The following is a 14,099-nucleotide window of genomic DNA, read 5'->3' on the forward strand; positions in this document are numbered from 1 at the left end:
GAGAGGAGAGAGGCAGGGAAATAAATAAACACGTGAGCGAGAGTTATCCAACGGTGACTTCAGCTGCCCAAGGCCAGACTGACTCACCATGACGCCCGGGGGAGGAATGAGACACACACACACACACACACACACACACACACACACACACACACACACACACACACAGACACACACACACACACACACACACACACACACACACACACACACACACCTCCTCCCCTCGCCTTCCCTCTGCCACCCCCCACCCCATCACACAAATAAAAACTTCAAATTAAAACCTCTCACTCCATCTTGGAGTAAGACAAGAGATGGCAAGAAGAGGGTTGCATTAATAATACTGAGTGTGTGTGTGTGTGTGTGTGTGTGTGTGTGTGTGTGTGTGTGTGTGTGTGTGTGTGTGTGTGTGTGTGTGTGGGGGGGGGGGGGGGTGTAGAGAGTACTGTAAAGTCATTCCTCCTGCCCACTCTGGCCGTGTTAGTCATGCTGATAAAACGCTGGAATGTGAATGTGAAAGAGAGACAGAGGTCGTGAGATGCTTGGAGGAGATCTCATTAACAGATCGTGGTTTCAGGGCAAAATTAATGGAGATTTATTGCATCAAGCACTTCCAAAAAATATTTTTTGCCAAGGGTGAATACCAGCTACAGTCTCCGACAAGAGGCATACTACGCACCACTGAGTCCACATCGTGAATGAGTCAGACTATTTATTTAGTTTGGCTAAAACACCAAACTATTCCTGAATTTGTTAACATACCCAGAACTTGGGGATGGATGCAAAAGAGAGAAAGGACTTACGTGATGCCAGGAACTTCACAGGACTTGGGTCGCGATGATTGCATCTGTAACTGTAGCACAAGAGACGAGAGCTTTGAGTAAATATGGACGTCTTCAGAAACTATATATCTGAGATCTACATACACATTGCAACATGTATACAACTAGAAGGGTACTCGGACAGTGTAGAGCTCCGCCAAGGCCAATATGCCCCATCTTCCAATATTAAAGAAAGTGACATTTTATTTCCAAAAAATGTAATAGGTTCTTCATTAGCCCGTGCTATACCACTTCACCAAATTTCCTGAAAAATCGGCCTGTTAATTTTTGCATAACCCTGCTGACACACAGACAGACAGACAGACAGACAAAACAAACGTAACCTCCTTGGCGGAGATGATATGAATGGGCAGCATGCTGACCTTCTTAGTGTCCCAGGGCTTCAGCAATTTTCCTTCATCAAGCACATTCTCCTCAATCGGGGGGACAGGGTACGGAAACACTAAACAGAGAGAAAATATGCTGCTAGATGAGTTTGAGCCGTACACATGTTAGGAATATACATTTGCACCATACATTGTTGATCTCTAAGGAAAACAAACATGACTTACTTCTGCGTCCCTCAGCCTCAGCCAAGCCTGTTGGAGAACAGAGGCAACATAGTCTCAGTGACACTAAAAGGGCATTAAAAACAATCTGAATCGGCAGACCTCCAAAACTGCCAAAAATGTTCTGATGTCCCTGTAACCAGAGATGCACTTCTCTTGTAAGATCTGCTCAGATAGTGCTGAATTAACCTGCTAGTGTTCATCTGAAGAGCTTGAAGATGCTGAAGCTGAAGATGCTGAAGCTGAAGATGCTAACACTATCGCAGAAAGATTAGAAGCCAACTTTTCTCTAGAGAGCTCTGAAGCTAATTTTGAACAGCAAAGAAAATATTTAAACGATCAAAAGGTCAGACTTCTATAATAACAAAACACTGTGCTAAAGAAATCCAGGGTTTGTGCTTTCCTCGTTTCTGAAGCTATCCGTTTTAGAATGGTCTAACCTATGCATTTTCCTACCTCATGTCATTGAACATTTGTGTGGTTTTGAAAAGGTTTTGGTAAAGCAGGAAGCTGAGCATGTTCTGGAAACATCTGACACCAGCAATGCTCTGAAGAAGCTCTGAAGTAAGCATGGCACCTCACAGTATTGTACATGACACATGAGAGCCTCTGTGCCTTAATGTCTCAGTGTGCTGTTTTGCCCCGACAAGGAAGGCTGAGAGTGGGGCTCACCGGTGCGTCTTCCCTGAGGGGTGAGCGTGTGGCCGGAGCCGAAGGGGTCCCCCGCTGGAGGGTTCATGACACTGGTGTGGAGAGCAGAGTCCGAGTTGGTTCTGGGCAGAGAGAGAGAGAGAGAGGGTAAGGAGTGGAGCAGATGGCGGAGGTTAAGAGCAAGGTTGGGTGGACAGAGGGAAAGGTGAGGAGGTTGGAGGGGTCAAAAGTGTGGGGGGGGGGGATAAGCACAGCCAGACACCAAGTGGATTGTGTGGCGGCAAAACCAAAGAGAACTGGGTTGACAGGTTTTGTAAAGTACAGAGGATCAGATATTTATGTCCTGGCTGTGGTCACTGGAAATCAACTGAAACATGGATTGAAATGTTACATGACACCTAGAATAAAAAAGTTACAACATATTTGGTCAATCTTTAAGACATGCACAGAGTTTTAATAAGAGACAAACACCAATTTGTTGAGAGATAGACAACCCAGTCAGGTGAAATTAATGTATGAGACCAACCCAGGACATCCACATCCCCTTATCAAGGTCACAGGTGAAGTCAAGACCAGTTCATTTCAATGTGATAGTGACCTTCTGGTGTAACACTCTTGCAGACAAGTGTAGGTAGATTTAATTGAGACCTCTGGATAAGTTATGATTGGCCATTATGTGTAGGTCATTGTGGCTTTGAGAGAAGTGCTGCGGAGCTTTGCGCTGATGCAGAAGGAGCAGGAGGATGGATTCACCTGTTCAGTGCAGAGGTGGGGAGGCGGAACAACTGGCTTTTGTCCATGGGGAAATTGCTGGACCAGTTCCTTCGTGATTGACAGAAAAATGCCCGTTATTTCCAGACCAAAAGAGAGGGAAAAAATGATTTTTGGGTAGGGTTTTTTTTGCATCGTAAGCAGACAAGGGGGGGCTCAGAGAGAGGGATACTGACATAAAACAGAGGACAAAAAGCAGACGCGCTGCTCTTGCTCCCTCTCCCTACATCTGCCAAAGTATCATTCCTGAGCCTGTTCCAACAGTACACAACAGCTAACTCCAAGGATGGACTCACCCCTAACACTTTAACAAGTTTCTCAATGCACTGTAAAAATTTCTACAGAGTGTTCTGTTCCAAATGCATAGGGGGGTGTGTGTGAGTCTATTAAATGAATCAGAACGAGAACGAACATGTGTAAGTGTGGAGTGAGTAAGGTGCCGTGAATGTGTGAGTGTGAGAGAGAGAGAGAGAGAGAGAGAGAGAGAGAGAGAGAGAGAGAGAGAGAGAGACAGTGAGAGAGAGAGAGAGAGAGAGAAAGACAGTGAGAGAGAGAGAGAGAGAAAGACAGCGAGAGAGAGAGAGAGAGAGAGAAAGACAGTGAGAGAGAGAGAGAGAGAGAAAGACAGCGAGAGAGAGAGACAGAGAGAGAGAGAGAGAGTGTGTGTGTGTATCTGACTACAACTTCAAAACATGAAATGTATGCATCAACCTACACCTGCGCTTTTTACACGTGTGGGTGGGTGTGTGCGCGCCCAAACTGCTTGAATGACATCACGCCGCTGTCCGGCCATCGAAATGAAGTGGAGTGAATTTACAGCAGCTGTGAATCATGGGCCAGCGCTGAGCTCAGCCGATGCAGGCAGACGCTGCTGACACACCAGAAAGCAGCCCTGGGCCCTGAGACATTTAGTGGCGGCTGATTGATCACCTCCTTTTCCCAAAGCACAGCATCTCTTCCCCACAAAAAAAAAAGAGCTGAAAACACCGTTTCCACCAAGAGTCACTGCCACCTCGGACAAGAGCTCAGGTTTCACCAGGGCAAACATCGTGGCAGAGACAAAGTAGCACCTGATAGAATTTGATATAGATGCGCTAGCCTTAGGCGCCGCACCATTCTAAGTCAGTTTCCCCCTCTCTGACATTGGTTTTGGTCCATTGTTTTAGTAGAAGCGGAAGGATTGCTGCATTAAATGAAAAGATGGAAGAGACTTTGAAAAAATATATATATAAATATATACACATGTCCTTCTTCCCAGCTGATGAAAGAATGAAAGGAGTCAGCATGTCAAAGGAAGGAGAAAGACAAAAAAAAAAAAAGTATGCCAAAGGGTCTTTCTGCAAAGCAACGAGGTCAGGACTATGAAGAACAAAAGAGAAGCTGAAAACAAGCTCTTTGGTGTTAGTCCCGCCGGGTTAGTGTGCAGCATCCAGTGCTCAAGATAGTCTCGCATTCACTACGCAAATGCCTCAGAGACAGAGGAGCCAGCAAAATAACATGTCTAACACTAAGAGCGGGCGTGGAGCTGCCGCGCTCGACAGGCGTCTTACCTTCGCCAGCTGGGGTCGGGCGGGGGAGACAGGTAGGAGGCGCTGCATTGAGAATTATCCACCTGAGAGTCTCGGTCAAGGGCGATATGTCACCACTTTACAAAAGGCAAAACAAACAAGACCTGCTGCTTTCCATAGTGCTGTCATTAGAAGACAGTGCAGCATAACCAGATATGAGACTATATATATGAGATCTACTATTATTACAGACAAAAGATGGTTTTGTCAGTAGTTCATCTCAAGGAATGTATTCATAGTTCCATACCACAAATAGTCTCTGACTCAGCTGTTAACACAAATACACAAACAAAATACAATACAATAAGCCCTGCTCATACTCATTTTAATTAAAATAACACAAAACCATCTAAACCCTGGTACTTCGAGCCAAAACCAAGACATTTATAGTCCACATTGTACATGTGACCACATTGGCGTGTCGTTTTGGAGTGGACATGTGCGCTCTGTTGTGCTGGGAGCAGCGGGCTGGAAGGGAAGGATACTTGTCTCCTGTAGGGCCGGCTCGGGGAGATGAAGCGTCTGTCTCTCTGGACCCTCTCCACCAGGCCGTGGTGCCGAGTGGAGCGGCTGGAGTCCAGGTTGGAATGGAACGGGCTCTGAGAGAGAGAGAGAGAGAGAGAGAGAGACACAGAGAAGACAGTGAGAGGGGCCAGCGAAAGAAAGGCCCAAAGACCCAGGAGAAAAGGAGAAAAAGAGGGAGATACAGGGACAGACAGAGCGTGAGAAAGACAGAGGGGGAGAGTGGGGTGATGAGCCATAATGAGCTGTTGTTGTCTGTCTAGTGTCTGGTCTGTAGGGAAATATAATAATGGGTGTGGACTCATTAGAGACACCACACAGAAAGAAAAAAACACAGCATTTTAGGCGGGATTTACACTGAAAACAAAGCAAGCCCAGGTGAATAGATTACACCGCTTTGTTTTTCTCCTCTAAGCTTCACATACCAAGATCAGCACACACAAACGCAGCATGAACGATCAGTAGCCGCTGACGAGTCTCACCTGGAAATCGAGCACATTTCTTCCGATCTGGTTGACGTTTGGCAGGGAGCCCCCGTAATATGGACCCTGAGATCTGGCAAGGCGCACCTTCTGAGCCTGAATCTGTGGAGAGAACAGACACACAACACCCAGAAATGAGTCACCCACAGGCAGTCACTTGAGCTTCTCTGGTTACAGAAATCTGCACTCAAACACATACATGTGCAAAGGCTCGAAAACCAATCTCACATCCAACAACCAAGCACATCTGTAGTACTGACTACACACATCACAACAGCCACAATCTGTTTTGATTTGTGAAATGAGAAGTGCAATGAAGCCAACCATGAGTCATTAAGTCAGTTACTTTGGCTATTAGCCTATACTATTACGCTAGAATACAGAATGCTTCACCCGTGGCGGAAGGCCATAGGTTACCAAGGACCATCTGCTACCATCCTGAAATCACACAGGGTAGTGTGGTGGCAACCAGGCAACCATAGTCGGTCACTTTGTCCATTCAAATTATGGCCCACTACTACACATAGGCACGCTTTCTTCACCACTGAAGGATTTAAGACTACCAATTTTACAGAATCGCACATGGATATGCATGTTGTTAGTCAATTCAGCATAACCAATAAATATTACATTTTAATGGAGGTCATTGATGATGGCAGTAAACTGCTCTCTGCCATACTCACAACAATCACATCATCCCAACAGTTGAGTGGGGAGGAGGCCCAAATTTAGCAAATGATTACCCTCCAGGCCATACACTTCATTGCAAATAGTTTACTCATCAGCAGACCAGCACATTGAAATAGCTTGTGCACAGAGACTTTCACTCTCTTTATCAATGAGGTGGACACATTTATGGCCATATGAAGAATAGCCCATAGACCATATGACCAATGAAGAATTATGGTTCTCTTAACAGTTCTTAAGAGGATGGGAACTTTTACCAAATGGCAAAATTATTTACGCCAAAACCTATGTTTATAATCCTCCACTCTGCCCAGTATGGTATGGATCGTATGCACAGTATTGTTGTGATGAGGCTTTCACTGCATTACAGGCAACATAATGTTTTTTATGGATCTCGCTATTTTTCTCTGTTAATCATCAGTACTTTCTGATAAACATCTGCCACAATATCCAAAAAATGTGATATAGTTTCACTGAAACCTAAAAGACAACAAAAACTGTTTCAACAAATGCAAGAGACATTAGGGAGATAGGAAGAGACATTTTGAGGGGTTGGAGTTCCCTCCAGTAAACAAGATTTCTCATTATGTTTATCTAGAGGTTAGCTGGCCAAAATGCAAGCGCCACTGGCGTGAAGTGTCGTCTGCCCACATTAACTCAACCGCCTCACTTGCGGCAAAAAATTACCACAGAAAACATGCCTTATTTCAGGAATGCATGGCAGAGAAATGGCCGTGGCCTTTTTCTAAAGTGGGGTGGAGGGTTGAAGGTCACAGTGGCATAGAGGCATTTCTTCTTCGTCAAAAGAAGAAAAATCGCTCAATCATGCATCTCTGAAGCAGCTGTCCCTCTGTGGCCTGTTTGAATCAAGTCTCCATAATGATGGGTGCTGGTACTTCTTAGTGTATAGCCCCCCCAGCATTATCACAAGCAAACCATTGTTTTACATTGCCCCAGACCAATGGCATTTCGCATTCCAAAACCCTTTGAAAGTGAAAGGACTGGAAGAAAGAGAGAGAGAGAGAGAGAGAGAGAGAGATAAAGAAAAAGAGGGAGAGAAAGACAGGAGAGACAGTGACAATGTACTGCTTTGTGTTGCTGGCTGAAGTGACACTGGAACAACATTTGGACTATACATCAAAATGGAAGGGAAACACAAGGACAGGACAACAGTGCAGGGATCCACACATGAGAGTGAATGAGGAGAGAGGAGGAGAGTCGTAATTGCAAGGACGGGACATAGAGAAAGCCTGTGATATCTGATTAATTTAGATCAACCTTCACATGAGGGGCTTGCAGAGCCTGAGCCGAGGAGACCTCTGGGGAAAAAGCAGCCTTTCATCGGAATGATTTATTTCAACTGATTTAATTATATTAGCAGAGGGAGGAAGGAAAAACGTCCGGATTTAACACAAACGAAGGTTTCTCTCCTCTGCAATCCATCCTTCTGGCATTTCACTTTCAGTGCTGCTCTGACAGGCATATTAGGCTTGAATCAGGTGTTGCGGTCATCACTACAGTAGCAAACTATGACGTCTGTGAGACGCTATAAGATACATTTCCGAAGGACAGATCCAACACAACCCAATGAATCCTTTTGAAATATTACTGACACTACTACCGAAGTAAACAAGTTGTAATCATACAACCACAAGCAAGTCACTATTATCAACACTGCATGTCTGTGGTACTAACTACTTAAATAATTATGTAATGACCATGGCTTGTTTAGATTTGAATTATTGCACCTGTTGGATCAAAGCCGACACACCACGACAGTCTGGTTCAGACTAATGATACAATTAACCACAGTTCTTTCCTTTTACATTTACATTTACATTTAGTCATTTAGCAGACGCTTTTGTCCAAAGCGACGTACAAGGGAGAGAATATTCAAGCTACGAGCAATAGAACCTGGTGTAACAATAAATAAATACTACTTTACATAAGAAATATAACAAAATGAAATAAAAAAGAAAGAAAGAAGTGCAGAAATGTAACTGCTGTAATTGCAAGTTACGCACTAGTCGAAGTGCCAGTTAGGACGGGAAGTGCTCTCTGAAGAGTTGGGTCTTCAAAAGCTTCTTAAAAGGTAGAGAGGGACGCCCCTGCTCTGGTAGTGCTGGGTAGTTCATTCCACCAACGTGGAACTACAAATGAGAATAGTCTGGACTGCCGTACTTGCACAGACGGCAGTGCCAAACGACGCTCACTAGAAGAGCGCAGCATCCTGGGTGTAACATTTGCCCTTACAAGAGCATTTAGAGGAAAAATAAGACTGTAGTTCCAAAACATTAAATCTTCTAAACACCAGCTGTTTCTCAAGGTTCAGTTTGTCACCTGACATTCTTTCCCACAACCCATGTTTCCTCACATCACATTGATAAGCTGTGAGGTGACAACTGTTATCACTTCAGCATGGCAGCATCAGCATCCTGGATATGGGTGTTATATCCCTATTCAGTGCTTGCCATGGCAAGAGCTCCACGCTCTTGGCCTGATCGACTGTCGATGTCAAACCAAGGAGAAGAGAAACCCCTCTTCAAAACAGCAATAAAAAGTCTTAATCTAAACCTTACAAGCTCAGAGACTGTGTGGGTGTATGGCATTTTATGAGTGTTGAGAGAGTGCACAGCCGCAAGGATGAGATGAAGGGAGTCAAAACAGAGCATATAGTAAACTGTGTTTATGTAAGGCCCTCAGCAAGCCTCGGCCTTGGCTACTAATTCAACCCATGTTCTAATTTTGAAATCCTAAAAGACTACCATTTTTTTTATCTAAATGTATTTCTCCATGTTCAAACTGTTGAAGGGACTGATACAGAAGGACAACAACAGCAGACAACCTTGGTCATGCTCCATCTACTTGTCACATTTAGCCCTGTGTAATTCATCAATAAATGGCTCTCCAAATAACACTAAAGACAGGCTTCTTCTACAAAAAGATATGCAACCAGTTTGATTAGACTAGTTGATGCAGCAAGTAAGATGTTAAATAATGTCAGATTAGACACTCCACAGATGGAAACACAGAACGTGCGGACGAATGGTAGACCATCTGTTCTCACAACCCAACTTGTCAAGTTTGATCGCAACGTTGTTACATCTCAGAGGCAGCGGTCACTAAAATAATTTTGAATCCAGCCTCGGTAACGCAAATTACATCTCTGAAAATACTGTCAATTTGTCAGTGAGATTGTTAGTACACATTTGTACCAATTTGTCAAATATTAAAACTAAAAGGTTTCTTCTTATCTTGTATCCTAAACACGGCAAAAACAGGATTCACCGAGTTGTGTTTGGAATCCCGAGATGACATTGTCATTGATACCGACACCGGTTACTTCAGCTTCAAATTCCAAAGTGGCAAATCAGAGTGGCAAGTAAGTGATGTGCTTCTGATTTCGCAAGTAACACCTAGCAAGTTATGGTTTCTTCTTGGTGACACTATACATTAGATTACTATGAATAAATACATAAACGAGCTAACACACAGGATGTGTAAAAAAACAGTCTTTCCTAATAAAAATAGCTACGTGTCTGGAAGTAACGTGAAGTTAGCTTGTTGAATGTATCCGTAGCATAGCTAGCAAATGTACTGAATGCTACAACCGATAAAAGTAAGCTAGCTAGCAAAAATGTAACTAGAAATGTATTTAATTATATTGTAAGTTAAGAGATTTTAACCATAAAGAAAATAAACACTGTTCAATTCGTAGGCAGGATAAACACGAACTGATAATACGTCCGTATTAGTTACAGTAAGCTAGCTAGTTAGCAAAGCTAACGAGTACTCATTCCTCATCCGTCAAAATAAAATAAGCAACTGGACGCTTGTTGATAGCTAATGCTAGACGCGTTACTTCGATAACGTTAGCGGCAACGCTATGCAAAGTGTTGTACTACGTATTGCGTGGGTAGTACTTGCTACAGCGAGCTGTCAAAATGTAACAAGTTCGTTAAACAGGTGAAAATTATTGATGATGGCCGATTGTCACTGGCGAACTACCTACGTTAGCAAGCTATTTCTTGTGTTTAGAGTATATCGCTAACTAGCAAGCTTTCTAGCGGATACCCAGGGAGGCCTGTCTTCCCCTCCAGCTCGTCCACGGTTCCCTCCACTACTTACCCGAGTTGAAGTAATGTCCATCATGACCTCCTGAAACGCAGCAGTCTCTTCGGCCTGACGCTGTGTGTGCAGGGCTATTTTCTCGCTAAACTTTCGTGGGTTAGACACCCCGGACCCAGGACCCATACTCGATCCTGGTCCGGGTCCGCAGCCGCTTGCACTCGCCGCGGACATCTTCTACAACTCTGTGACTTCCCCGCAGACCGAGATGATCTGACTTGTGGAGAGGGCAAGAGGGGAGGAGAAAATAGAGCCATCTCGACAGTATGCTCACAATGCCTTCTGGGACTTGTAGTTCTTGTCTTTACTGAGCGTCACACGCATATTCTTAGTTTCGCATTCTCATTCTTGATGTGTAATCCTATCTAATAGTAAACTGTGATGCCAATTTTATTTCAAAGCACTATTTGTTAAGTCGACACTACTAGACTAGATCCTAACAATATGTGTAGTCCACAGTAGAGGTTAAAATAAGATATCAGCAACAATTTCTAACAATTTCACATCAGAAAGTTCTAAGTTATCCTATGGCAATCTTAGTCTAGTTTCTTAAAAAGAAATTGGCTACTGAATTCTACCAATTTCATCAGTATTTAATCAGTTCTATGGAAGTGATGTGGAGACTAGCATGCGCTCACAATATTGACTTCCTTTGTTTTGTTTAATAAAGTGGAGGCATAATAATACCACTGCTCTGACGCACAACTCTAATAATTCACATTGTTCACTCATATTGTTATCTGCAGGCATTGTGTAAGCATTCTTCCCATTAATAGGCATATAGAAACCACTACTGCAATGTTCAGGTCTCACTTCACATCTGCTTACAAAACCCCAAAGAAAGTCCACAGCTGGAGATTACAATTCTCTGTGTAAGAAATACAATGATGGAGGAAGTGTGTCAAATGTGATATATTCTTTAAAGGATCCCACTACCTCATTTGTAACGTACGGAAATATTTTAAAATTAATTATTGAATTCATAATTTCTGTCTATTCATCAGTTAGACATGACTCAACATTTAATTTGGCATACTGCAATGTCACTATTCCTTATTTTCACCATAAAAAAATAATTGATAAGGTCTAAGAAAAAGTGAAATGTAAACATAAAAGAGTGATATGATCCATTTGATGCTCCGCAATTTTTATTATTTCACCACATCTGAAATAAAAGCCACTTAGTGGCCAAACGACAATCCATAATAATAATCTCTGGTTGAGGCAAACATTATATTATGTTTTATGATTAAATTCAAGTACAGTAACAGCAGTAAATGTTAAGTGTGTGCAAGTAAATAATTGTACTTATTAAAGAAATGCTTGGACAAGGAAAGTCCACATCCAATTTGGGTAATTATAAACCATCATTTAACAATTTATATGCATTACAAAAGCCCAAAATGTCTGATTAGCTGTTATCTAAAGAAAATAAAAAATACATTCAAAAAAGCATTTGATTATATCTCAGTCTCAACTGCAATGGACTTGGGTATAATCCTCCATTGAAGGATTGCATTAGATTGTAAATCATTTCTTCTCCATACAAAAACAGTCCATAACAGTTGTCAAATGCATTCTGCCCTTTATAAGACATTCTGCCCTTTATAATTTGATAAACAGCACTCCAGTCACAACAGCAAAGCCGGTGAGCAACAGTGCCACCTTTGGGATGCGATCTTTGGGAGAGCCGAGCTCATGTGGCAAGATCTCCATGAAGGTGATGTAGAGGAAGGTTCCGGAGGCCAGGCCTTCCAGGGTGGATCGAGCCAGTTGGTGCTGTGGCGTAGACTTCATCTCCGTGAGGCCAATGCCCAACGCGATGCCCAGCGGGGACATGATGGAGAAGAGCAGGAGACTCCCCACCACCGCAGACCGTTTTAGCCGACTCTGGGTTAGCTTCAGGGAAAGGCTGAAGGCAATGATGCTCTTGTGGAGCAGCAAGGCCAGGCAGATTTCCAGCACTTGCTGCGAGTCCTGCTGTAGTCCTACTGCCAGGCCTTCAAACACAGAGTGAAGTGAGAGGGAGAACACCAGGATGAAGGCACGGATGGCAGAGTGGGAGTTGAAATCAACATGGAAATGGACGCCATCTGTGTCAGAACCTCGTCTGCTGAGATCTGCCCGTGTGTGGCTTGATGAGGCAACTTGGTGTATGTGTCTTGGGTGTTCTTTGTCATGTGTTTGGATGCCGGACCCCACCAATAGAGCTTGTCTCTCTTCTGAGATGTTCCCAGATTCATCTTTGAGGGCTAAGACAATCTGCTCCATTACCAAGACCATGAAGAAACCCATGGCCATGATGAACTCAGGGAGAGGGAAATGCAGCTAAGACATAAGAAAGATAAAGGGATAGAGAAGGAGTGAAATACAGTGATTACAGTTCACTTCCCCTTTTTACAACTAGGTAAATCAATGTTGGACCCATTATAGATTGTATGACACAAATAAGGTGTATACCTATGACATTGTTCATTCATAATCCCACCATTGCTTATTTACAAAAAAGTGATTGATTGCCTGATTTATTGCAAAAGCAACAACTCATTTGAGAACAAATATTCTTTACCGTAATGCCGACATTTAGGAATGCCCGGTTGATCTCTGTCAGATAGTCAGGGATGAGATCCAGTAAGCAGGTGGCCAGAAACACTCCCCCAGCAAAGCAGCTGACATAATTCAATACTTTGTGTCGGATTTCTGTGGAACAGAACCACAGGCTAAAGTATACATTTTCACCAAATTATTATTACTGACTACTTCAATTGTGATAGTTATAATTGTTGTCTTTTTCACAGATAATTGGCAACCGCCCTTACCTGGGTTAGTGCTCCAGCGCCCAGTGCCCCGTATAAAGCACAAAGGAGCAGAGCCGAAGAGGAGCGTTGCTGAGAGCAGCACAAACAGGCCAACTAATTTTATCTCCAGTCCAGGAACTGAGGCAGATGTCTCTTCCATTTCACAATCACAAGTCAATGATGAGGAGTGAGTAGAGCTCTCACTCCTTACCCTATTCGTATGTTTACCTCACCTCAAGGGATCGCAAGAATGACAACAGGCAACTTTCATTGAGTTTTGATAATATAGCTATAATAATGTGAAGGGGAAACAGCCTGCCAAAAAGACAAAAATGCACAGTGTTACTAACCTCTTATGCAATTATACCCCAACATGTATTCACATGATCAAAAAGAATATCATCACATCCATAAGCATGAACTCAGAATAGGACAAGCTAAACTTTAAAAGGTAAATTAGTCTAGAATTCCGTACATTTTGTAAGACAAATTTAAACACAAGCTGAAAAACGCACAAACATAGAGTGAATGCATTGGGGGTGGGTGAATTATTTTCATAAGAGAATCACAACGACGATGTCAGTAGTTGAAGCATCAGCGTTACAGTACGTGAAGTCATCGAGGCTGTGTAAAATAGCCCAACGACCTGAAGCATGTGAGACATAACCTAACAACACTCAAATATCACTCATTTGTAACAGTGTAGAAAGCAGGGGTAGTTCCTTAGCTTGCTTGCGAACAAAGCTTGCAAATTAGAATACAGTATAGAGAAGAATCAATCGTAAACACTTTGCCACGATCAGACTATACGTCATGCTTGAAAAAAGTTTTAGCTCAACTTACTTCGCTTCCTCCTCACTCTTTTTTTCTGATTACATCAAACCGTTTCTTTTAACTGCGTAACCGTTATGGTAGGTCTACATTACTCGACCTCTGTTTGCCGAAGCCAATAGTTTTTCTTTAGAATTGGTATTTGTTGCGAAGTATGCCTTTGGACCGCCTTGATCCACGCTGTGTTCCTGTTTTACGGGAATGTGTGAGTCAAATTACCCCCACATCGGTCAGCTGAGTGAACCGCAGGGTGTGCTGGTGGGAGGGATCC

General features: G+C 43.1%; 2 protein-coding genes across 2 annotated transcripts in view; both read right to left on the reverse strand.

The window, feature by feature from the left end:
* LOC105908887 (CREB-regulated transcription coactivator 2) overlaps positions 1 to 10,435 on the reverse strand; it is a 19,766-nt gene extending 9,331 nt beyond the window's left edge. Inside the window, exons 1-8 of the mRNA XM_031576949.2 lie at positions 10,200 to 10,435; positions 5,385 to 5,486; positions 4,866 to 4,979; positions 4,363 to 4,424; positions 2,795 to 2,863; positions 2,063 to 2,163; positions 1,205 to 1,284; positions 804 to 853 (exon numbers count right to left, since the gene is read on the reverse strand). Coding sequence (XP_031432809.1) covers positions 804 to 853; positions 1,205 to 1,284; positions 2,063 to 2,163; positions 2,795 to 2,863; positions 4,363 to 4,424; positions 4,866 to 4,979; positions 5,385 to 5,486; positions 10,200 to 10,373 — 752 coding nt within the window. The 5' untranslated portion in view covers positions 10,374 to 10,435. The remainder of the gene's footprint in view (positions 1 to 803; positions 854 to 1,204; positions 1,285 to 2,062; positions 2,164 to 2,794; positions 2,864 to 4,362; positions 4,425 to 4,865; positions 4,980 to 5,384; positions 5,487 to 10,199) is intronic.
* Positions 10,436 to 11,329: 894 nt separating this feature from the next.
* Positions 11,330 to 14,080, reverse strand: LOC105908940 (zinc transporter ZIP1). Its single transcript, XM_012837510.3, has 4 exons — positions 13,841 to 14,080; positions 13,019 to 13,312; positions 12,769 to 12,899; positions 11,330 to 12,527 (listed from the first exon to the last, which is right to left on the reverse strand). Exons 2-4 carry the CDS (start codon positions 13,155 to 13,157, stop codon positions 11,805 to 11,807), a joined length of 993 nt encoding a protein of 330 aa, XP_012692964.2. The 5' UTR covers positions 13,158 to 13,312; positions 13,841 to 14,080; the 3' UTR covers positions 11,330 to 11,804.
* Between the last annotated feature and the right edge of the window lie 19 nt (positions 14,081 to 14,099).

This window comes from Clupea harengus, chromosome 11, assembly GCF_900700415.2.
Source record: "Clupea harengus chromosome 11, Ch_v2.0.2, whole genome shotgun sequence".
In the NCBI taxonomy this organism is placed as follows: Eukaryota; Metazoa; Chordata; class Actinopteri; order Clupeiformes; family Clupeidae; genus Clupea; species Clupea harengus.

Bases quoted from the DNA above. Each gene is read 5' to 3' on its own strand.
- LOC105908940 (XM_012837510.3), bottom strand. From the start codon at position 13,157: ATGGAAGAGACATCTGCCTCAGTTCCTGGACTGGAGATAAAATTAGTT. The intron at 12,900-13,018 runs GTAAGGGCGGTT...TCTGTTCCACAG, and splicing joins GCGCTGGAGCACTAACCCAG to AAATCCGACACAAAGTATTG. The intron at 12,528-12,768 runs GTAAAGAATATT...CTTATGTCTTAG, and splicing joins TCCTAAATGTCGGCATTACG to CTGCATTTCCCTCTCCCTGA.